Source organism: Bactrocera oleae, chromosome 5 (assembly GCF_042242935.1).
Source record: "Bactrocera oleae isolate idBacOlea1 chromosome 5, idBacOlea1, whole genome shotgun sequence".
NCBI classification, from domain to species: domain Eukaryota; kingdom Metazoa; phylum Arthropoda; class Insecta; order Diptera; family Tephritidae; genus Bactrocera; species Bactrocera oleae.
This window is the reverse complement of record NC_091539.1, coordinates 36,897,859-36,923,000: the sequence shown is the minus strand read 5'-3', so window position 1 is coordinate 36,923,000 and position 25,142 is coordinate 36,897,859. Positions and strand designations below refer to the sequence as shown.

The window sequence follows — 25,142 nt, the reverse complement described above, 5'->3', positions numbered from 1 at the left end:
AGTAAAACAGAAAAACGTTAACTACATTATGACTGACCACACTAACCAAGTATATAACATGGCGCTAACACTTCATACATTCATTCATCATTTCTAACCATTTGTTGATACTAAATTTGCATACATTTTAATAAGCATTGATTAAGGTACTTAGAGCGTAGTTACTCTAAGAATCAGAGGAGAAACCAAAATTATTACACACTCCTATATCTTGGATTTCCTTGATTTTATTTATTTCAATTAAATTTTAGGTAACTTATAGACTGAAGGTATATATTTTGTTTATTAGCAGAAAATACTTCTAAATTTAATTTTAGTTTTGCTTGTCTTGCATGTTAGTACCATAAAACTATAAAATAAAACAAGAAAAAACGTTAACTTTGCTTGCACCGAAACTATAATACCCTTAACAAATACAGAAGATTTCATACAAGAACTTGATTGTGATCGTTCAGTTTGTATGGCAGCTATATGATATAGTGATCTGATCTGAATGATTTCTTTGGTAAAGATATTTCGTCAAATAAACATGCTTTCCATACAAGCACTTGATTCCGATCGTTCAGTTGTATAGCAACTATATGCTATAGTGGTCCGATATCGGTGGTTCCGACAAATGAGTAGTTTCTTGGAAAGAAAAGGACGTGTGCGAAATTTCAGATCGATCAAAGACAGAGGGACGGACAGACAAAGCTAAATAAACTCAGCTCATCTGCTATGCTGATCCTTTCCTTTTAGGTGTTACAGACTTCGTGGCAAATATAAAATACCCTGTTCGCTTGCATAAACCGAGATTAACTTAGAAAGAATTGTACAATCCTTCAAATGGATCTCAATATGTATCTACACATAAGAATTTCTTTCTTACTTAGTTTTTCTAACACAATGACATGCCACAAAGAGGACTTCTACTTATGGCTCAAGCTAGCTCATACAACTCTAAGATAGTGCCAAATCTGTTTTTGTTACCAGTTCAGTTTCAGTTTATCTTAAACGATGATATTTCCCGTTTTTTTCCGACCAAAACGTTGATAATCGTTATTTTACTCAGCTTCTTCTCTTTGGTAATATTTTTGACATTGCCTTAAATTGGTGCGTAAGGATAACAATATTAATAATAGTCAATATCCAATCGGTTTAATATACATTCAGCTAACATTCAGCTATAAGACAATTTCCTGGGGTATTAGCGCAGCGAGTGTGCTCAAAAGGAAACCGGCAGGTTTTCAGGGAATGCACAATATTTTACTTGCCTGGAAGTCTACGTCCTTATAAGTACTCATTTATTCCACCTGCTTCTCGACTAATTTATAATATTATCCGCACAAGCTAACTTCAGATAAGAGTATTGCTAAACAGTTATGCTTTAGACGTCTTCTCGTTTGACTCTACAATCACCTAAGTGATGTTGATAGAGTTTAAAAAGCTCGCCAAGGAATCGCTATCATTAACAATTATCTGAGGTACAGAGCATGAAATCATTCGTAATATTATACGCTGTCTTGTTCTGTTTTATGCGTAATAATCTATATCTTTAGCGTAATCTTCATCTCAATAATGCTTTTTTTCGATAAGTATGGATTTCGGCAAAGACGAAGTCCTAAAATATTACGAAAATCGCAACTCATATCTACGGATTGGGAGTTGTGAAGTGGTAGTATATGTACATTTAAATATTAAAAAATACGTTCATAAAGCTTCGAAAGAGCTCACGTTCAGGTTGTTTTTTAAACTTTCTGCTATGTGATACGTTCTTCACATGGACCATTAATTTAAGGTCGGCTATCTACTTTTCTCAGAAACCTTCTCATTTCTGACCACAGTCATATTTAGCCATTATCTTCTGATAGACATAGTTTTTGAAAAAACTTGATTCTAGTGGATGCTTGAACCGAACCACGAAGTGGTAGTGTCACGTCCGAACATATGTTTATCAATCCGTATTTTATACATTTACGCAGTAATAATGTTTATACAATGTAAATAAACAAGAAATAACTTATGTACTTACGCCTTAATTTGGTAAATATGTGTAGAAATATTTACTTAGGTATAAACGGCAATTTGTTGCGCCAAATAACTTAATCGACCCACATGCATCATAATTTAAGGGCGAAAATGTGAATAAAAATTGCGGTTTAAACCGGAACTTGAGCATTTATGGCAGCAGACACATGCCATGTCCATGTTCTGTACACCATTTCATACCTTCCGGCTTTCCTTTCCCTCTATCGTTCGGTGGCTGAATGCTGACCGACGTTTATTCCATCGCGTGCAAATCACCCGGCGCTAATTGTTGGGCGTTAATACTCGTAATACATGCATCCTAATACATATGTATATGTATAATGGTATGTATTAGTATGTGTAGGTGTGTGTCCTTTACAAACTTTAACACCCTGTGACGCTATGCTGATAGGCTCTCCAATAATTTGCATATTGAAATATTAACTTCGAGCAAAGTTTCAGTTAAAGCAGGGAGGCTCAAATGAAATTCATGAATTGAAAAAAATGTGTGAAAACAACAATAAGACAATTAAATATAACTTATGAAAACTCTCGTAGGAATGTGGATAATAGATATTGAAAGTGAAAAATAACCTGGAAAAAAACATAAATTTCAAATAAAATCAAAAGAATATAAAAACGAAATATACAGCGATCATCGTTAATTTGTTTGACAAGGTTCGTCATTCGTATCTCCACAATGTTCGAAATATCTCAAAATGTTCCGAGATAATAAATAATCAAATCCTCTAATACTAACCAAAATCCATCCAAATCAAATTGTATCGTTTATTTGGCAAGAAGACTTGGTATATGAACGTCAAGCCCTCATTACGGGTTTTGATATGAGGACTACGCCAAGTTAAGTAGGTAGGTCCAAGTTAGACATGTCAAAGTTTAAGGAATATTGTGAGCTTTTAAAAAGTTTGCGATATTGCGTACATTAGGCTATCAGCTTTTGGTAAAAGTATGGTGGAAATAAAAGCTAGTGGTTAAAAATTTTACTACCAAAGGTTCCGAAAAAGATAATTGTCCCGGTGATAAATGGTATGAGTGACAAAAACGAAGCGTTCGATTTTTAAGAGTAATAAAAGGAGCACATAGCAAATGTTCATAGTTCAGTACTGCTTTACGAATAAAAAAATTCATACAGATACAATCTCGTGCTTTTTCGTACACGTTTATACAAAATTCATAGAGACTTAAGAGGTTAGCCACGCTTAACTTTAACCACTTATTCTGGGAGTAAGGACAGAAGAATCAATTTCTCTCTTTCAGGCTTGATTAATGTGTTCGAGTGTGTATAAAAAGAGGCTTCTATAGGTAACGGTGATTATCAATCGTGATATCTGAAAAAAAGACAAAAAATTAATATACAAAAGACTTGCTATAATAGTACGTAAATTTATAGATTTTATAGCTATTTTGTGAAGATAACTATCCAATAAAAAAGTTGCCCATACAAGAACTTGATTTTGATAGGTCAGTTTGTATAGCAGTTATATGCTATAGTGATCTGATATCGATGATTACGACGAATGAACAGTTTCTTCGGGGAAAAAAAGGACTTGTGCAAAATTTCAGATCGGCATCTCAAAAACTGATATGGTAAAAGCCACTCAGTTCGTCATGCTGATCATTTATATATACACTTTATAGACTCAACGACGTTTCCTTCTGCGTATTACAAACTTCCTTACAAAATTAATGAATCCTGTGCAGGGTATAATTACTTCTGATAACTAAATATACATACATAGCTCTGCACCTTTTCATCACAAACCACTTTCTCGCAAATTTCATGGGGTTTAAAAATATGTTTATGTAATGTACCCAATACTAATTTTAATATAACTGCTCAGATACTCTTACTGGCAAAACATAACCGCAATATATTTACTGTTATTTGTATGTAGAGATAATAGAACTACAAAATTCTGGTCTACTATTAAGTTTGTATAGTCGGAAAATGCAAAAGTAAAGCATACGAAGAGGTAACGAAATGTTCTAATAAACATGTGACAAAAGGCAAAAGGTTGTTCTGAATTGAGTTTCTTGTAATGCAATATGTCACTTTGGGTCCGTCATGCCTTTATAAACATATTCTTCTTTCCTTGTTTATTGTTGTATATTTTATGTAAAAGAACTTAAATGACAATGCAAATAATGGCCTTACCACAACCGTCATGTTAAGACCGTTAAATAAATGTGCTTAAGCTAAGGGTGGTTAAATCAAGGCTTCTTTCTTGCGGCTTATAATGTTAAAGAATTCGAAGTAAGATATTTACAAATAGGGTATGTTATTAAAATATAAAGGATTTAGATACTGTTATTGTAGTAATATTAATCAGTTAATCAAAAGAGCAAAACTTAAGTGTTGCCACTTGTTTTAACGATGAAGGCAATCATCTCAATTATATGAGCGTTGCTTTTCTAGGATATTTAGTGGAAAATTATAGTTGTTAAACGCTATTTTTGAGCAATTTGAAATAAAAATTCTATTTTTGAGACCCTTGGCTAATTATTAGTAAATTTATATATGTATTGTATATTATTCCCAGTGCTTTGATATCCTTCTAAATAACAATGTAACAAATTATTCTTTCGACCACTTATTTTCTAGACTTAAAACTATATTATTTCCAAAAATATATTATTTAATATGTTTAATTTTAAAAAGCTTATTTTTTAAGACATGACAAAACTAAAAATTTTCCTCCCCATTGTTTGACCCTTTAATATTAAATATTAAGTTTTTTGCTATTGTTTAAAAAATACATGCAAAACTTTTTTGGACCACCCTTTACATTCCACAAAATTGTCCACAACATTTCAAACACAGCTCAAAATCATAACTTTCATCGATCATTATTGATTGGTTTTACTTAGATTCGTATATTCAATACATATATCTGTCACTCATTCTTCTCCCTCCACATACGTTTGTCTCGCTCATCCTTACTTATGATACATAGGAATGGCATGCGTTGCTATGAGAATGCGTAATTTGTAGGGCATTTTGTATGTTTTCCGTAGAGCTTAGCGCTTAGTTAAAGACGTGGTTTGCTGTCAAGACGTTCTCGAAACACATTTCGCGGGTTTTCGAAATTATACACAACACATTGAGTACAGCAAACAAGCTTTTAAAATTTAGACCGAACATGGACACGGACAGTGAGCGCGAGCGAAGTAGTGATCCCAATCTATTAACCAGCAGCGATAATCATACATTTCATGACGACGACGATGATGAGGATGACGACGACGCTGACTCTTCAGCGCCAGAATATGGCGAGGATATTGGTGATATGAGAGACATTGATTTCGGTTCTATCAGTGATGTCGTGACACATGCCGGTAGTGATGTATATGACATTGATGATGATGATGACGATGATGATGACGACGATAATGACAACGATAATGGACGCACTGAGAGAACATGTCTTTTAGTTGCAGACGCTTATAAAGGTCGCCGAAATAGACGGTCGAGGAGTAGGCAACACGTTAAAAGAAGACTACAGCAATCGCTTGAGCGTGAGAAGACAATCTCACTTAATACAACCAAGATAAGGAATCACAACAAAAGTATTAACGCGACAGGAAAATATACTTCGGAAGAGGACGAAGAGAAAGTACCGCTGAAACAAAGCAGCTGTAATGAAAGGCAATACGAGCAGAACGAAACCGATTTAGGCGAATCTGTTGGCGCAAAAAAAACCACAGACAGTTATGAATCGGCGGAAGTTTATACCGTAAAAGTAATAAAAATTAGTGGTAATCTAGGTGATAGCTCTGAAGAGGACGAAGACATCGAAGAACCCTTTAAGAGTCTAGACGGTCCTGACGACGATGCAAAAAACTTTGACGAAACGAAATCAACAGCCCAGGTGAAACTAAATGTTCAGCCATCAAAACTTGTATGTGATGCCATACAAGTGTCTGAAGAAATCAATGCTAAATATAATGAACGTGCTGTCCACTTAGAAGAGCTAACAGATTGCGCTGTGCCGACGGCTGCTCATGCAAGTTTTGAATTGTTTGAAGAAACGACTGATATTAATAGAAAAGAAACAAAAGAAGAATCTGCAAGAGACACGAGCGAGGAAAACGACAATATCAAGGATTACCAACTAAAACAGTTTCCAGAAATAGAACAGCATCTGGTACTAGATTCCGTCAAAAACGTCAACGACGAAGGTGATAACGACAGCTGCGGCGGTGACGACCGTAAAGGTTCGCAATGCTTAACTACAGCAACAAAAGCAAACGCAATCAACAACGAGAACAACACGTCTACTACAAACATCGGCAGCGTCTTGGCGGACGAAGAGAATTGGCGCGATAGTGTACGCGAATCGATTGAGTGTTACTACTCGGCACAGGATCTGCTTGAGTACGGACATCTCTTGAGTAGTGGCCTTAAAACACCAGACATTGAGTCTGGTTATTTTGAAAAATCCGAATCGGATATATCACGTGATGAGACCGAAGTGTATACGAATAATTTAAGCAATAGGCTAAAACAACGCTCATTTTCGAAATCGTATAATACACAATTAACCAATATGTCCGAGAGTTTACGTTTCGAATTGAATCGTTTTAAAACGATGATCGAATCGATCGAACGTGAACGCATTTATGGCCAAACGACGCAAACGAAAGAGAATACGTTCGAGTCGGTCACGAAAGCAGAAGAGAGTTATAATGTTGATATGGAGGCCGAGGTATCGGCAGCGGCAGATGCAGTTGCAGACGCGGTATCGATAACAGTTACCGGTGTCGAAACTGCCGAAGCGACCAACGCAATGGATGTGGACGAGGAAGAAGAAATGAATGTGGAGGGTGCGGTGGGCGGCGACGATGTCACCCGTGGCTATTGGTCTACCATTTTCGGACAAGCTAGTCAAATAGAGGAGACCATGCCGGAAATGACGCTTGACGAACGCTTTGCGGATATACAAAGTATGCCAAACTGACTTTTTTACAAAAACACAATCATAAATTTAGTTTTTTTCACAACTGCACCCACTAGCTTCATAAATAAATATAATATATAGGAAATATATTATAGTTATAAGCATTTAATCTATATGCCGTAAATAAATCAAGGTAAATAAGCGCTTTCGCTATTAAACTGTCCGTCCTCTCGACAACTAATTATCTAAGCTTTTAGTGCATTCACACACACATACACCCTTTCTTTCATTCTCTCTGTTCAACACATTGCATGTTAAAATTTACAGTATTTTCTGCTTCTAACCTTACTTTCTCTACTATTGCAGAAGCACATCGTGCCCTTGAATTATTAGAGGATTATCACTCCAGACTATCAGAACCGCAGGATCGTGCACTGCGCATAGCCATCGAACGGGTGATACGGATTTTCAAATCACGCTTATTTCAAGCCTTATTGGGTATGTATTCCTATCAAATATGTATTTTACCAGTACCTGTAGGAAAATGCTATTTGAAACAAATTTATTATCTTGAAGAAAAAGTTTATTCACAATTTTTTATAAAAACTACTGAACTCAATTATGACAAGCATATTTTTTTCTTAGTAAAATGTTAATTTTGAACATACTAGACCCTTAGCGACTTTCCAATAAATGTTCCATAATTTTCGAATGTTTGTGATATTCTTGATTAAGAGTATTTATTTTAAACAATTTTTTTTACGAATCTGATATTTTTAGATTTAAGACTATTAAATTTTTTTTTTTAACTTTTCATAAATTGTATCTATGTTAAAAGTGAGCACGAAAATATTCTTCAATGGCGGTCGAAAACGAAACGAAGCTTGTTGCTAGTTTTCTCTGTACTATAATTAAGGCAAAATGAACTAGAAAATTTAAAAGCGATTTTCAAAGTTTTTACCTACAGGGTTTGTAGGGTCTGATTGAACAGCACCGTTAGATTAACACGGGTAACGGTGGATAAAAATATTTATTTGAATTTCAAGGCTCTCGATTTTTTTACATTTTGAAACGTTGCCAGACAGAAGAAAACTTTTCTGTATTTTACATTTTTAAACTGGATATTTAGTCAGAGTTAGGTATGCTCTTGAAAATCCTTAAGGACCCAACTTTAGATTAGCTTCCCCGGTCTTTCAGTGACCTTGTTAAACAAAAGTGTTCAATCAGTAAACTTTGGAATGTTTGTCCAGTAATCAGATACATGAGATGGTAAGAAGTTTTACTCCCAATGACAATTATAGAGTCATTAGTTTTGAGAAATAGAAGCCTAAAATGTTATTTAATTATTTGTGAGTAGCATTTTTAATTTTCTATATTTTTTTAAATTGCTTCATCTTTAAAACATATAATCTAGCCTTAATTCCTTAAACAATCGAAGTGGTAGTCCTTGGCCGGATAAAAATCTGAGTCCCCTACATATAAATAGACCTCACTTTCATCCCAACAATATGTGCAAAATCTTATATATAACATTTTAGATCAGTGGTATGCACCCTTAAGAATGTGTCTTTAGCCATCGTCATAGTAGAGTACTCACTAATTCCTAAATAGAACAAAGTAAAACTTATTTGCAGGTATAGAGTGATAAGTAACAAGTCGTCATCCGAGAGGGTTTGCTATTATAAGTTTTCCTTCGAGGTCATTGAAGAGCATAATGCGATTTCCTAACGGGAAATGACGACCCATCACATCGTGCATTGTGCATAAGTTTATCGATTATGGATTTCACCCACTTTTACCTTCACCTCGGCATGCATGCATACAACAGTGTTGCACTTTACTCGTCCTATGGCAATCAGCATTATTACAGGGCTGATGCACGAGGCCACGTACACGTATTTGGGTCATCGCTTTTAGACGTGCAACGCTCTCACAACGGTACAAATGAATGGAACGGATGCAATTCTCACATACACACGCATGCACGTACATTTCTCTGTGTGTTTTTGTGCGATGGGTATTCCATACAAACTTTCATACAAAATGGGCGGCTGTATAATTGTGATGATTCCGAGTGCTATGTTGTTTATTTAGCTTATTGCTATTGCTGTTGTTGGTTGGTTAGCTGTCAGTTGCAGTTGCTGTTAAGTTTATTGTTGCGGCGTTTATCTCATGACACTACCGAAGCGCTGACTTTTGAATAGATGTGTTTTCCAATTCAATTCTGTTGAGGTTTGAAACACTTTTGATTAAAAAAGTAACCAATCAATCTGCTACATCAGTGTCAGTTGCTGAATTTGTGTCGGAATATGTCTGTATTAGAATAATTACGCACTCGGCCATCGAACGTGGTTCTTTAAAATGTAGTTAAACTTATTTGAATGGTTTCAGACAGTGTTCGATTCTAGTTTCGTAAGACTGTAGCAGTCGAACTTAGCCTTGAATCGCTGCACCGCCCTATTTTTTCATTATTTTCTAGAAGTAGACAACACACCAGTCCCTCACAATTCTCCAGGAACCAAAAAAGTTTGAACAGCTGCTTGTAATCGTCGAATAGCAAAGTTCGAGGACGTCAGACATAACGACAAAATTTCTAAAACAGTGTGATCGGTAAAAATGCAGAAATATCATTGATTATTGTTATTCTAACCATTTTTAAAAAATTGATTTAAATTTGGTATTAATATTGGAAGTGTACTTTTGTAGAATTATGAATGCCTTAAAAGGCGGTGTCACGTCTTCAATAAAATTAATTGAAGTTATTGACTTAATCTAGTTTGGACAGATAAAACAAAAAACATTTTCATTTATTTTGTTACAATTCTTCATTAACGCCTTGAAAATATGCTCCTAAGTCAATACTAGCATGTCAAAGTTTAATCCAATATCCCATACACTTGTTATAAGCCTCGGCTGGGATGGCCTTCAGCGAAAGACTTTTAGTGGCTCCAATAGGCGGGTTTTTTCGGTTGCGACTCATTTTTGGAACGCCATTCGCTAGGCTGTTGTACTCGTACAGTTTTGACCTCATATTTACAAACATAATGATGCGTTAGATGTTAGATCCTCAGTAGTTAAACAGTCGCACGATACAGGCGTCACGGAGTGAGGTATGTGGTAAAGTAAATCCCCACATATAAATGTTTAACTACCATTTATAGTATATGTGAGGACTTACGTTACCACATATTTTTTTTTTAATTCAGTTATGTTACACAACTTTCTTAAATTAATTAAAAATGAAACTTAAAATTTAAAAGTTTGTACGACTACGTAGTGTTGCACCCAAACCATGAATCAAATTGTGTTGAGTCGAACCATAAGAGATGTTGAGATCCTCTACTATCCCTCTAATGCCAACGACGATTTTCAAGTACTGTTTCTTTTACATTTTTGATGTTATCGCCATTAACATAAGTGGATGAATGGCTCGCAAAAGGCAAGTTTTCACTGAAATACTTGTCATCGTGATAAAGTAGACTCCCTAAAACACTTCTACAACATTTTCAACAATTTCGTAGCCGTGATTCCAGCGGAAGCACAAAATTTTAAGTTTACGGTAGCTAAGTTTCTACAAAGAGAGACACAAATATTGTATTATGGTAGTTCCTACTAGGGCTCTTAAAACTATGCGAATAACCTGAAACCCGATTATACGAATATCCGGTTTGTAATCGTTCGTATGAATATTAACCGAATAATATAATAATCGTAGTAGAACGACTATTCGAATAGTTGCTCCGCTGCGAGTATTTGATTAAATGAAAATTGTTTGAAATCCAAGCAGCCTTTGATTTGTGCACAAAATGTCATTAATAAATGTTTCACTTTTTTCAATAAAAATAAGAATATGAATGAACGCTTACTATCATTTCGATGCCTTATACGAAATCATATGGGAAACAATGATGCGCTTTTTAATTTTTTCATTTGTTTTGATTCTCCTTTCTTCTTAATATGAAACGTGAAAATATTAAATTTTTTTTTTCAAAAATACCAATTTGTTGCTTATAATTTTTGCGTGTGGAAAAATTGAAATAATGCCGAAAGCCAGCGTCGAAAATCGGTTAAGAATTTAAAAATATTCCACGCACCAAAATGTGAATGCCGACGGGAGCAGTGGAGTTAGGCACTAAATTAAATTATTCTTCAAATGAATGACGCTGAAATTTCACTGAGATAATATAATTGACCGTTTAGTGCACTTGAGCGCACATTGTACAATACATTGTCAAGAATTGTGAAATATTTTTTTTGAAGTGCAAAGTGTGTTTTTATATAAAAAACTTCAAAACAAATATTTAACAAAATAAATTTCCATAGGTAATTCAATTCGAAAAAAACCTGTAAAATAAAATAAATTCTCCCTTCCGTACAATTTCTGTATAAGGCATTGTCATATCATGAACCGGATAGTCGACAATGAGCGGTTAATCGAATAGTCGACGACTTACGACTATCTGGAGAGTGCAAACCGAATATTATTATTCGAATAATGCCCTATTCGGTTAATCCGGTTAGTTGATTAGACGAATACCAAGAGCTCTAGTTCCTACCTTGACTTGGACAACATTGCTAAAGTGAGAGAGATAAAGCTCCAATGTATAAAGTAAAATCCTTTGGCATTGAATGTAAAGTTTATAAGCCAAGGATCGGAACAAAAAATTTTCAAAACTAATTAATCTATTATAAATTAATTAATTATATTAGGGTTAGATAGCAGTTTTACTATCACACAGTAAATAGTGCTCTGAAAGTATGGTGGGCTACGAATTCAATTTGTAGTTATTTTTTTATTGCTCTTTGGTAGAACCTAGTTGAATTTGTGACAATCTAAAATTCTTTGAAATTTTGTCGCCAATACTTTCATACAAACAAATAAGTCCTCTACTGTTTTTTTTCAAAATCTTTTTGAGTGTTTTAGTAAGACTCAGGTTCGTTCTGAAGAACGAGTTTAGTTTTCGTAAGCAATATCAAGTACATATATTTTCTATAAAACTAACTATTTTATTTCTATAACACAAACGATTTTGTCCTTACACATGGAGTTCTGGATTCAGTTTGGCATAAAAGAACCAGTTTGACATTCGAGATAAAATATTACGAAATATATTATTTTTGGCAATTCTTACATTTACTGCGGGCCACTTAAAGTCAACCTTACATTTTATTCTAATTATACTTTCAAGAACTTCGATTATGTATCTGTTGTCAGGTTTGGTTGGGTATTTGCAGTGTTGATGTAAGCCACAAAATTTTCTTTCTCCTCTCCACTGGATAAAAACTGCAGTTCAGTACCCGCTTTGTAGGGCAGAAAGAGAATAGATCCACGTTTTAATTGCGATTGATTTACACCTTGCACTACCAAAGTGCGTTGACCACTTAAAACCAGCATTATACCAGGAGATTGTTCAATTTGTAAAGCATAAACATTATCTTCAGGTCTCAAAGTTATTTGCGTGACTGCAAAATGCCCTCAGCCGTGGGACTTTTGTAATTCAGTATGTTGGATAAATGTTTGGTATCTCTATATTTTTTTGTTAAACCGACGCGTATCACATTGTCAGAAAGTGCCACGGACTCGATACAATCGCCAGATAGATAACTATGAATTTGGCCTGTATCGGCAAACATCGCCTGACCGGGTTCCAGACGTATAACATTCAAAAAGAATATAGAAATTACACCAATATCCTTGGGAAAGTCCCTTTTGAGTATATTGAATATTTCCAGTACATCAAATTTGCACATTTCTTTGCCAAAGTCTTTGGATATTGCTTCCACGCATTCAATTAAAGCATCTAAGTCTCTATCAAATAGTTTTTGATAGCAATTACGCAAACCTTGTTCATCGCCCGCAGCCAAAAGGTCGATGTCATCAGAATCGGCCATTACTAATTTTTTTAGTGGATATATATCCATTAACATATTCTTGATTTCGGATAGTGGCCGAAAACCACATACAGCCACGAAGGGTGTTAGAGCGATTGCCATTTCCGGTTTATGACTGGGATCTCTGTAGAATTTGGGCTCTCTTAAATGCAAGTATTCAGCTTTGTTTTTGTTCGGATGAACATGTAAACTTATCGCCTTGTTCATACTCAGCACTTTCAGCATAAATGGCAATTCTGTCGTTAATGCTTCGCCACTTTCTTTGTACTTCGCAACTTCGCCTGGGTAGGAGCCTATACATAGTTGGGCGTAATGCATATTTTCTTGGACCTTAAATGCCGGGTCGTTAAGTGCTGCCAGTTGGGCCACTGTGGACTCATTACCTATTTTCCCCCAATCAAAACTGTAAACCAATCCAATTAGTTCCATAAATATTTTGAAAATATTATTGCTTAAAAATTTTAATATATTTGTTACGAAATTGTCTACTCAGTTCAAAAGGAAGATGAATAAAAAAAATGAAGGAAAAGTAATGGTTTACTTTTGATAAAATTTACTTTTCAGTGTTGCGAAAAACATGAGTACATAATAATTAAATTTTATGGTAACGCTTTTTGCAATAGAAGCAGCCGACTGAAAAAAAACTACATAAATTCCTTCTCTTTTAATTTAATCTACAGGCTAAAATATTTGTACTAATAAAAAGGAAAACAAAAAATTTTTGTAAAATTTTATTTTATTATTCAACATTGTTGCCATCGAAGGCAATACACCACATATTTATAGCGAAATTCCAACTTTTCGATGCCTTTTTCGAAATTCGAAATAAGTCTCAGTCGCGCAGTTTACCTCTTCATTGGAATTCATTTGCTTCCAGCGACTATTCTATTGTAGTTTGAGAACATGAAGAAGTCATTGGCGGACCAAATTCGGAGAATATGATCGATGCGATGCAGAGTGAAAAGGTGGATCCATGACTGATCCATTGTCTCATACATATCTTTGAAAAATTTGTGTTTTTCCGTTTGAAGGGTTGGACCTGCTCCGAATCATTAATCCGTTGTTGTTTTCGGTCAAAGGTCATAGGTCTTTGCTGTTGATATAATTCCTGTATGTAACGTCAATATTTCTTTCAAAGTATACCTAGTTAGCCTAAGTCAGGGGTTCCTTTCGAAAATAGTCCACCACAATTTCAAATTCGTAATTGACTACTTTTTGGTGAACTTGTTCTACACTGTGTTTGTGTTTTTTCCGTTTGAAGACTTTCCTCCTTAGCCAAACATAATTTAAGCCAAGGTATGAAATTTCTCCCAAGTGATTATTGTTTACCTGGCTCAAGTTGTCATTCGAAGTTTTAGACGTTATTAAAGATCAGTTACCAATAGTGTTTTTGGCAATATATTCTAAAGTAGTGAGTTTTCTTCTCAAAAATACAATAATTGAGAACTACTAACGCCTAAGCTTTCCTCTAATATTACTATTTAACTACACATCTTCTGTCAAGTCACAGTTATAAAGTAATCCAAAAAGCTACATTTTCTCCAATTAGACCTGGTCAAAACATTATTTAAAGAACAATAGCGTGTCGACTATGGTCTCATGGACTTTTGTTGCATTCTTTAAAATAATTAAATATATTTTGCTTTATTTATTTATTTTATTATATACCAATAGTTACATAATTCGATTATAGTCATATTGTGTTGGTTATTCTCATGAATAAATCATGTATTAAACCATTTATCTATATTCACATATAGACATTGATATATTATACATGTGTATATTAGGGTTGGGTAAAAAACGAGTGTTTTTTCACTTCGTACTCTGAACAATTTGTTGATAGACACCTCTAAAAAAATGTGGAAAACGGTTGGCCTCAAGGGCCATCCCTGCAACTTCCCTCTAATTTCATACGCTAACGTTCAAATTTCGCTTTTTTCACTGCTTTTGAGCTCTTCGAAATTTTTCGTTTTCGATATCTCGCAAGTAAATCAACCGATTTTGACCCGGTTTGCGGCAAACGATGTGTTTTTTCAAGGTTTAGAACTGATTAGTTTTTGGTGTCGATCGGTCAAGTCGTTTGGAAATTCGAAAAAAACGATTTTTCAAAATTTTTATTTTTGAGATTTCTCAAAATCTACTGGTCCGATTGGGTCCAAACTCACACGAAATTCAAGTGCAATGAAACCCTTTGGAAAGCCGTTTAGTTTATTCAAATCGGTTGAGCCGTTTAAAAGTTATAAGAGGGTCACATACATCCACACACACACACATACATCCACACATACATACAGACATACGGACATCATCGTAGAAATGTTCGGGGAAGCTTCCTCGACCCTCAAAACGTCGAGATCTGTTGAGAACTCGATTTTTGCAAAATGGGGTGAAACCAATATCTTCCCGATTTTTAGAAAATTTTCAATTTCTCCTTCCAGTTAAACAAAAGAGCTCATACTTGGAGAGCCTTTCTAAGAGGTGTCTATCAACCAATTTTTCAGAGTCGAAAGCGAAAAAAAATTCGTTTTCTGTCCACCCTTATGTATATGCAGGAGCATACAATTACTTTGTATGAAAAGGCTGAAAGTTGGCTGTTTTACTGATTATGATTGCCCATTCAATACATTTCATGCATAACACAGTAGAATGACTTCATAATGTAAACATTAGACCTTAGGTATGGACCTTGAAAGTGTGTCATGAGTAAGCACACACGCAGCCGAACAAGAATTCTACAATAAGTGTCCATTGCATTAAACATGTATGCACGAGGGCTGCCCTAAAAGTTTACTAGCTGACAGAGGAAGTAAACATTTTTTTTTTAAGATTTTTCCATGCAACACATTTTTTTCAATAACTCTTAATAGCAGTGGCCATTAAACTACCCAAACAACTTTTTTCATTTCAAATAAGTTTTTCCCGAATTTCTATCTAACTAACCACTTTTCCAAACTGGAAATAGGAAGTAATCGGAGCTTTTAAAAGCTTTTGTATAAATAAGTTCGAATTTGAACTAATTTTTTGTAACCTCTAGTTACTATAGTGACTATTCTTCAATTCGTCACTTATCTTTTTTGATTCGAGAAAATTAAATTATTCATACGCTAGCTTCCAAAAACTCTGTCAGCTTTTACACCATTGTATAAATCTACAAGTAGCCAATCCTAAGATTTTCACTAATACACACGCAAAAATATCCCACTTGGTACGGGTTGCCTCGAAAATTCTACTACTAAAATCACACTTGGTACGGGTTGCCAACCAATATTCTGCTACTAAAATCACACTTTGTACGGGTTGCCAACCAATATTCTACTACTAAAACGATCAAATGACAGAAATCTGCTCTAGTGTGTTGCCGTGTTATGTTTTAAAATTAATACCTTTAAGAATGTTTTTATTCCATATTAAAATATTTTTCGGTTGTTTTAATTCCTAAAGATTAAATTTACATAGTATTATTTAAATTATTATTTATTGTATTGAAATATTATTAAATGTTTCCAATTTTATCTTTTTTAACTTACATGTTTATGTTTTTGTGAGTGAAAATTCTTTGTCTGTTGAATATTTAAATTCTTAGTTTACCGGTTTAGTCCTGGGGAAACAAACAAAAAAGGTCTGTAACGCGCCTATATTACAACCTCAGAGGTGGTGAGGAAAAGCAATGGGAAAACTTTAGTTTAGCATCCCACGATTTCAGGGTTAAGAGGGGTATGGTTGGATAGACGAGATTCTCCAGATCACGAATATATATAACTATTGGCGCCGCAAACGTATAGTTTTCCAGATATTTCCATTTTACGTGCAAATTGTTACACTACAACCTTTTATTTAAAACTCTGTGTCAAAAAAAGGCATATTCGATCAGGTGATCACGGCTGTTTCACACACATAGGAAAACAGCTGATTCTTTGGCTACTTGTAGGCTTATACAATGTTTTACACTACTTGGGTGCATTGTATTCTATTTTATTCCTTTGACTTTTTCGTTTTGATGTCACTTACAGCTGAGAGCCATGGTGGCAACTTGCCAACAGTTTTCTTATCTAACACACTATTCAAAGAAAGTTTTCTAAGGCTTGCTACAGAGCTGGCCATTAAATATTGTTCTTACATATTCTAGGGTCAGAGGTTTAAAAGCATTAATGGTTTTCAAGAGACTATCAATACTCGGAATACTTTTAGAAAATTATCGATGGATATCTCCGACATTACTGTATCTGTAAATTCTTTTAACCCTCTCATTTTGCCCTGAAGGCCTTCAGTTTCCTATCCTTACTTGCTGGAACATATCTAATATTTGTTAGTCTATGGTAAAATATCTCTTGTTGCCAGCTCTAGCTTTCTCTCTTAAAATCAATAACATTTAATAAACCGTTGAATACGAAAAAGGAGCTTCCTCATTTGTTCATCAGAAATAATGAACGTTCGTAAGTTTAGATTTTTTATCTATTATAATTCCCAGAATCTACCAAATGTGAGAAACCCACTCAGACGTCTGTCTACCCTTTGGTTGTCTGCATAAAAAGTAGTATTAAAGAAAAGGTGTTCTAAATTGTATACCTTATATCTTTAAAGACTAGTTTTATGGAGTACAGTTGCGATCCTTTTAAGACCACCCTCGTGTCCATTAGCCGTGTGTACAAGTACATAGTTTTAGCCATCGCTTGTATAATTCTATCATACATACATATTTACTTACAAGCGGTGTAATGTGTTTAACTAATGTACATAAAGGCATGTCATTGGGGATACTATGGCTATAAACACACGCCTATAGTCCACCCAACGCTCCATGTCCTTATCAATATCAACCAGTTAGTGTGGACAGTGCGCGCCTATTCAAGCGCGTTGTTCAAGGGAAATGTTTTTCTTTTTCCATTCCATGTCATTAATGTGGCGGCCTGTGTATTAGGCAATGAAAGAGACATCAGAGGTACATAGCCACGAAACAGGTTCCCGTGCAGCTGTCTTGGCATACACCTATTAAAAACGACTATTATACTGTTGGGAGAGGGAGACATTTGCTTTATATGCAACTGCCTCCACTTTCGATGAGGACACCTTGATAGAGTCTGCTTTGTGCTTAATTTCCTATTCGGGATGAAGTACACGGCAGAGCCGTCGCTCATTGGCAATTACAGCACACTCGGCTAAGATTCCAAGCATCCAACGTTGCAGCGCTGCTATTCACCGGGCACTAAGGTATTCTATGCGGAGGTATATCGTAAGTTATTTTTAAACAAGCTGTCACTCAGTGCCTAAGTAATGCAAAAAAAGGGTAATAAGCACAACTGTAATGCCGTACAAATTATTCCTTTAATTGTACATTAGCTTTATTATGCATTTGCTTAAGTGCCCTTGGATGTCGCTATGCGCTGGGGAAGATCTGTGGCATGTTTGCAGAGCGAACATGTAGAGACTCATTTTAAAGTTGTGGCACTTGAAGTTATTTTTAAAGAAATCCCTAGTGGCGCAGGACTTGATTTTAATCAAATTAGTGATTCATCTTCGGAATTCATAAAAGAAATTATGTATAGATATATGTAGTATATACAGAAACACTTGATTGAGTTGGCCACTTGAAACGATATGTGCCGGAAATGCCAAAAATTAAGACCACAGAATTTGAAAAATAACAGTTCCAAAAATTTTCAAGTGTTGGAAAAAAAATGTGTAGTGATTTGATTGGTATTAAAATATTAAGCCCATAGTCTCCATGTGTAATATATAATACATACATATTATAAGCATAAAATGTACCACAATAAATGTAGACCAAAATAAGCAAAATGGACTTAAAACTCGTGTAATGTCACGACTGGCGATTTTTGGAAAATTTGTATCAATTGTTTTAAAATTTTAAGGTTATACGAGGTATGTTCAAAGGAAAAGGTGAATTTTAAATTGTTTTGAAAAGTACTTATTTATTCATCAATATCTATTTTGTCCCCTTCAAAGTTATCCTACTCGGATATAATACACTTGTGCCAACGCCTTTTCCAATACTCGAAGCACTTCTGAAATGCGCTTTTCGATATGGCCATCAGCTCTGATCTTCATGTCATCAATTGTGGCAAAACGCTTTCCTTTCATTGGTTTCTTCAGTTTTGAAAATAGGAAAACGTCGCAGAGAGCACCAGTCATCAGTTATGACCCGCTTGAGCAAATCCGGATAATTTTTGACGTCATTCAATAACTCCTGAGGGACACTAATGGGACATTGCTTTTGCTTTAAATTTAGCAATTTCGGAACAAATTTCGTGCCACACGTTCCTTTCTCAAAACATTTGAGAAAATTGAATGTCATGAGCCGATTGATATGCCAAATTTTTCGAGTTACACGAGATCTCACATGGCGTTAAGTATAGACCCTTCACTGCTGCAGTGATTCCCGTCTTCTTCGTAGATGAAATCTAAAAAAATTAATTTTCGACTAAAAGATATTGTCTGTCGGGGTATAACCGAACATTTTATACACTCGCAAAGTAAAGTGATATACGGAATTTTCGTATATGTTTTAATTGCAAATAGGAAGTATTGCATCCATTATTTACAATCACAGGCAAGAAGATGAACTATTATTAGAAAGATATTACTTCGGAATTTCATTAAAATTTCTTACATATAGACCGATAGAAGCGGTATATTACGTATATGGGAGCTAAGGGAAATATTGGCCTGATGTTATCCATTTTTGCACCATTGCATGCTGTTATCACAAAAATTTTCTCCACGAATTTCAACACTAGAACTCACAGACTAACCGATATATTCGGCAAAAAATCAGCCATATGCACTGGTGTCCACATATTTAGTGTCTGCCTTTTTAAAAAGTTATAGTTCGATTTTGACAGTTTTTGGGGGAAAGATTAAAAACCTTGAGGACACTATTTGTGCAAAGTTTTACTCTAATAACTTCATTGATGTTTGACTGTATACTGTAAAGTGAAAGAATCATAAGAAGTTTAAAAATTGGTTATATGGGCAGTAGGCGTGGTTGTCAACCGATTTGGCCCATTACATAGTGTACAATGCTAATAATTGGATAACCTCACACACCAAATTTGGTTAAAATTAGTAAAGTAGTTCCTGAGATATAGGATTTCATCTAAAAGTGGGCGGTGCTACACCCATTGTCCAACTTTTACACCGGCTCCCATAAAGTCCTTCAATGTCATCCTACCATGGTTGTGAAAGTTAATGCTTGTAGCTCTTTTATTCAGTGAGTTATCGCATTTCCAATAATTCTAACATAAGCGTTAAATTGGGAGTGGGCGTGGTTATTATCTGATGTAGTGTATGAAGAAATGCTGAAAAGACTTCTTCCCAGCAAGTTTAGTTGAGTTAGCTTGGAAGATATGTATATTTAACCATTAAGAGGGCGGGGCCACGTCCAATTTGAAAAAATATTATTTAAATAGATAAAATAATATATTAAATATTTATTTTATATAATATTACACTTTATAGGTTTTCGATTAATGGCGGTTTGTGGCGTGGCAATGTTCCAATTACGCCCCTCTACGAACTCGTCCTCACTTTTTTGCCAAGGAATATAGGTACTAAGTTTCATCAATATATAATATATAAATTTTAACAGTCACCCGGATTTCAAATCGTCTCGTCACCCTGATAATTTATATATCTGTACATAACCTTATATTTAACTCGATAATTTTTATGTGATACAAACAACCTTTAAGTGAACAAAACTAATTTACTCTGTGAAATATGTTGCGAGAGTATAAAGATAATTAGGCTGAGGTTTCTTTCTACGAGCCCCTCGGCGAATCCTTCACACCCAAAACATCAAATAAACTCCGTTTTGTTAATCGAAAATAGGTTTCGAAAGTCACTGTTTTCTCTCGATTGCGATAATAATAACCATTTGTGCGCATCGAAATTGAAACATCGTCGCTTTTTTTGGTTGATAACATCAAACCCGTCTGATTCAGTATACTGTTAAAGTTAGATAATTCTTTACATCTGCAAATCAGTTTGTTCGATTTGTCACTCTCCTAATATTAAACTCATGCATTATAACAACAATCGGTATATAATTTTTTTAAGCCACATACATATCTTCTTTGTATATAAGTATGTACATACGCAATTATAACAAATATGCAAACGAAAACTCGTGCAAACCAAAATAATAACTTTGCTGCATATTTTTGCTTTGTTCGAAAAACTTATTCTCAAATATAAAAAGGCTAACTAACCAAAAGCTCTTAAAAATATTTTTTAGATAACATTAAAATTTCTAATTATGCATATGTGTGTATGCGTGCATATGGATTCATTAGAAGCCGCATAACTTTGTTTATTTGCTCTTTTCCCTGCTTTGTTTATATCATAGAGGTAAAAGAATGCAATTTAAATTAAAACATAACCAAATGTTAAGTGCTCTTCTCAAGAATGACGTAAAGTTATTTTTATCGCGCTTCGGGATTGAACGAATATTTATGTGAAATCTGAAAATTTACATTAAGAAAACACACAAGCGAACTATTTGGTGGGGAGCACACTTTAGGCGGTCAAAACCCGTATCCCATACAAATACATGCATACCTATACGCACTCGTACATATATATGTATATGTGATTAGAACAAAATTTAGGGTAGATTAAGGGATTTTTATAAATTTTAGTTATTTTGTACTGAGAGGCATGAATGGCTTACTTCCAAAACGTTTAGATATTTTTCAACTGCTGTGTATGAATATATCGTTGATTTGGCGACTGAAACTTTGACAAAAACAAAAACATATACTTTTTATAAAAAATAAATTTATTTATACACAGCTTATTTTTGTAAAAAACTACATATGTAACTCGCAAAGAAAAAAAGTTAACTTTGGTTGCACCGAAGCTCTAACGCCCTTTACACATAAAAACTTTCCATAAAAGAACATGATTTAGATCGATCAGTTTGTATGGCAACCACATTCTATAGTGGTCCGATCTGAACAATTTCTGCGGATATTGTAGTGATACCTTGTATAATATCTTATAACATAAAAGTGTTTTCCATACAAGCTAAATGCTATAGTTTTCCGATTTCTGACAAATGTGCGTATGCAAAACTTAAGATCGATATTTAAAAAAAAATAAGGGACTAGTTCACGTATATACAGACGGACAGACGCATGACTAAATCGACTCAGCCCGTCACTTCATCATTTATAAAGATACATTTATATACATATGTATGTTTATATTTTCTATCGTCTCCGACGTTTCCTTCTGGTTGTTACAAACATCGTGGCTAACTTAATATACCTTGTTAAGGGTATAAAAATAAACTTGGAAAATAAGGGACGTCCTAATGTAAATACATACGTATGTAAAATAATATTCACAAATGAATTTAGAAAATTCTCAAGTCAATTTCTTCTCTCTTTAATATGTGTATGTATGAAGATACACTTGCCATAAAAAGTCAACGTACAAAAGTCTAATAAAGCAGTATCAAATATCAATGAAAATTTGAGATCAAGTTCACTGCCTATTTGTCAGAATTCAACCGTTTTGTTATGAGTGAAATAAATGTGTACAAACGAATGATAGTGAAGTGTTAGTGGATATAAAAGTGAAAAATATAAGTGTAAAATCCATCTTAAATTAAATAAAAATACGTACTTTAAATAATTGAAATTTTTAATTTTAAACTCAAATATCACATATAACATTCTCTATCTGCCCATACCCATATTATCCCAGAGATCCTGGGACGGTATTCTAAGTTTTCCCAGCATCACATTAAGCTAAACTGTTCGAAAGCACCATTTATTGCAATGCAAATCCAAAATAAATACTTTTTGCCCCTACACAAATACAAGCCATATACAGCGTTCCAATAAATAGAGTGATAAATGTGTACATATGTACGTAAATATAAACATTTGGCTCCAAACTATTTCTTTTATGTAACAAAGATGTATAAGCAAATAGTAGCTTCGGCATACAAAAACAATTTAAATCGAATTTGATATTCGCGGCAACAGTCGGCAAAGTCGGCAAAGCAGTAGCGAATCATATCTGAGCAGTGTTGTCAATACTGTTCCTCATACTTAAAATATTTGAATTTCTCTTTATTAATTAATTTAAAAAAAGAAATAATTAATTCATAAAATTTCAATAAATATTAAATTCATAAAAAAATAAGTATATTAATTACCAAATGTAAGATTAAAAATATATTATCAAATACTGCAAGAAATGACATACAAATCTTGAAGTGAGGCAACACTGCATTGTCTATCGATTTTTCAACGTTTTGACAGTTCTCTCATCCAGTGCTTTTGTCAGAGTGAAGTATTAAAAAATTTGCAAGCGAAATAGCTTTATGTGCCGGGTTTTACAGAATTAAGGTAGGTAATTAATAATAAAGCAAATAATATGTTAAAAATTTTGAGATTTTACTAAATTTGTAGGCAGCAAAATGTTTGGCACTTTGCAAAACTATTTGAGCGGTGTGCAACGCGCTTGGTCCGCGGCGGATGGCGACTCCTTGGCTTCCTTCATTTCACTCAAAGACAAACATATTATGAATCGTAATCTCTACGTGGAAAATCCAGAGAATACAGTGGAACGGATGCTCGATCCGCCAATTGATGAAATAGTGTGTGCGCATTTGAAGGTGCTGTACTACTTGGGCATGGAATGTGAGTGGAAATAATTTGCTACATTCTATATTTACGTATATATATATGTTTTATGTTTTTCTTCTCATTAAATATTAGCGCGAGACTTCATGCAGGCATATCGTCAACAGTCACAATGCATACAATCTGTTGTAAAAATGTTGCAACAGTTAAAAGAGGAGAATTGGTGTTTGCCCATTATGTACACGACTTGCTTGGATTTGCGTATATTAGCGCAAAAATGCGAGGATCTGGGCAGTAGTAGTAAATCAGGCGAAATTCTTGAAAAGGCCGCAGATTGCTTAATGAGCTGTTTTCGTGTTTGCGCCGCAGATAATAGGTACACTACATTTACTTTAATTTACAGATCAACGTTAACACATTCTTTTACCCACCAGATCTTCTGACGAAGACACTAAGCGACTTGGCATGCTCAATCTAGTTAATCAGCTATTCAAAGTGTATTTCCGCATCAACAAATTGCATTTATGTAAACCATTGATACGCGCAATTGATAGCAGCACCTTCAAAGACTCCTTCCCATTGCAAGAGCAAATTACGTATAAATATTTTGTAGGCCGAAAAGCTATGTTCGACTCGGACTACAAGAGTGCCGATGAATTTCTTTCATTCGCCCTGCGCAACACACCACACAATTTCCCACGCAACAAGCGTCTCATACTGATATACTTAGTGCCGGTAAAGATGCTACTTGGATATTTGCCAAAGAAACAGAATCTCGAACGTTTTGACCTACTACAGTTTCATGAACTTGCTGTAGCGCTGAAAGAGGGCAATGTTCGCAAGTTCGATGAAGTTATACAACGCCATGAGATATTCTTTATCAAATGTGGCATTTATTTATTGGTTGAGAAACTGAAGTTCATTGTCTATCGCAATCTCTTTAAGCGTGTGTACATAATCAAACAGACACATCAATTAGATTTGCGTGCATTTCAAGCGGCGTTGCAATTTGTTGGCGAGACCGATATGAATATCGATGAAACACATTGTATTGTGGCGAATTTGATTTTCGAGGGTAAAATTAAAGGCTATATCTCATATAGCCACAATAAGTTAGTGGTCTCCAAGCAGAATCCTTTTCCACCACTCAATACGGTTTCCTAGGAGCGGGTGATGCGTGGCGCCGAGCTGCACGGACCTGGATCGTTAAGTTATTTATAAAACATTTTTACACCAACTAGTAACTACGGTACTCTATAGTAATATATTTTATTATATTAATTATTAGATCTGCATGCTGTAGCTAGTACATAAGAACTGTTAATTAGCAATTGCATAAGTGTGAAACAAGAAAAGATATAAAGTACAATAAACAAGACGACTTGTTATTTTCAATAGCAGAAATGCAAAATGTGACTTTAGTAATTTCTGATAAATGGAAAAAAAAAATATTGGAACGCATCGAGAGTCCATAATGATAAAGTGACTTCTTAGATTCTGGAAGCTTGAAATTCTAAAAAATTAGTTATGTGAATAAAATAAGCAAAAATATATTTCCATAACATATTTAAACGTTTCCAAATGATAGATTACACATATTAAATAAAAACAAGAAACTTTAGTTGCACCTTCACAAAAAAAAAAGATTTCCATATAGGAACTAGATTTTGATCGGTCAGTTTGTACAAGTATGTCAGCTATGTAT

General features: G+C 34.5%; 3 protein-coding genes across 22 annotated transcripts in view; 2 read left to right on the top strand and 1 right to left on the bottom strand.

Annotated features, from left to right (window-relative positions):
* dlg1 (discs large 1) overlaps window positions 1-25,142 on the top strand; it is a 134,075-nt gene that overhangs the window by 14,686 nt on the left and 94,247 nt on the right. For 9 of the 18 annotated variants that reach the window (XM_070110157.1, XM_036371598.2, XM_070110163.1 and 6 more), the window contains exons 1-2: window positions 5,052-6,972; window positions 7,293-7,424. In XM_070110157.1, the coding sequence (XP_069966258.1) occupies window positions 5,169-6,972; window positions 7,293-7,424 (1,936 nt within the window). In that variant the 5' untranslated portion in view covers window positions 5,052-5,168. Of the gene's footprint in view, window positions 1-5,047; window positions 6,973-7,292; window positions 7,425-25,142 lie in introns of those variants that run through there. The other 9 variants (XM_070110165.1, XM_070110164.1, XM_070110162.1 and 6 more) reach the window with 3 other exon arrangements.
* PCID2 (PCI domain-containing protein 2) lies at window positions 1,510-24,848 on the top strand. 3 transcript variants are annotated; one of them, XM_070110176.1, is made up of 5 exons: window positions 1,510-1,519; window positions 23,181-23,200; window positions 23,264-23,494; window positions 23,573-23,813; window positions 23,872-24,848. In XM_070110176.1, the coding sequence occupies exons 3-5, from the start codon at window positions 23,272-23,274 to the stop codon at window positions 24,599-24,601; spliced, it is 1,194 nt and encodes a 397-aa protein (XP_069966277.1). In that variant the 5' UTR covers window positions 1,510-1,519; window positions 23,181-23,200; window positions 23,264-23,271; the 3' UTR covers window positions 24,602-24,848. The 3 variants fall into 3 exon arrangements, with proteins under 3 accessions (XP_069966277.1, XP_014101148.2, XP_014101149.2); XM_014245673.3 differs by lacking the exon at window positions 1,510-1,519 and having other exon boundaries at window positions 23,093-23,200; XM_014245674.3 differs by lacking the exon at window positions 1,510-1,519 and having other exon boundaries at window positions 23,122-23,204.
* On the bottom strand, window positions 11,913-13,343 carry LOC106624011 (mannose-6-phosphate isomerase). Its single transcript, XM_014243672.3, is given in 2 exon segments — window positions 11,913-12,398; window positions 12,401-13,343. Coding segments are annotated over 2 exon segments (1,122 nt in total). The 5' UTR covers window positions 13,248-13,343; the 3' UTR covers window positions 11,913-12,123.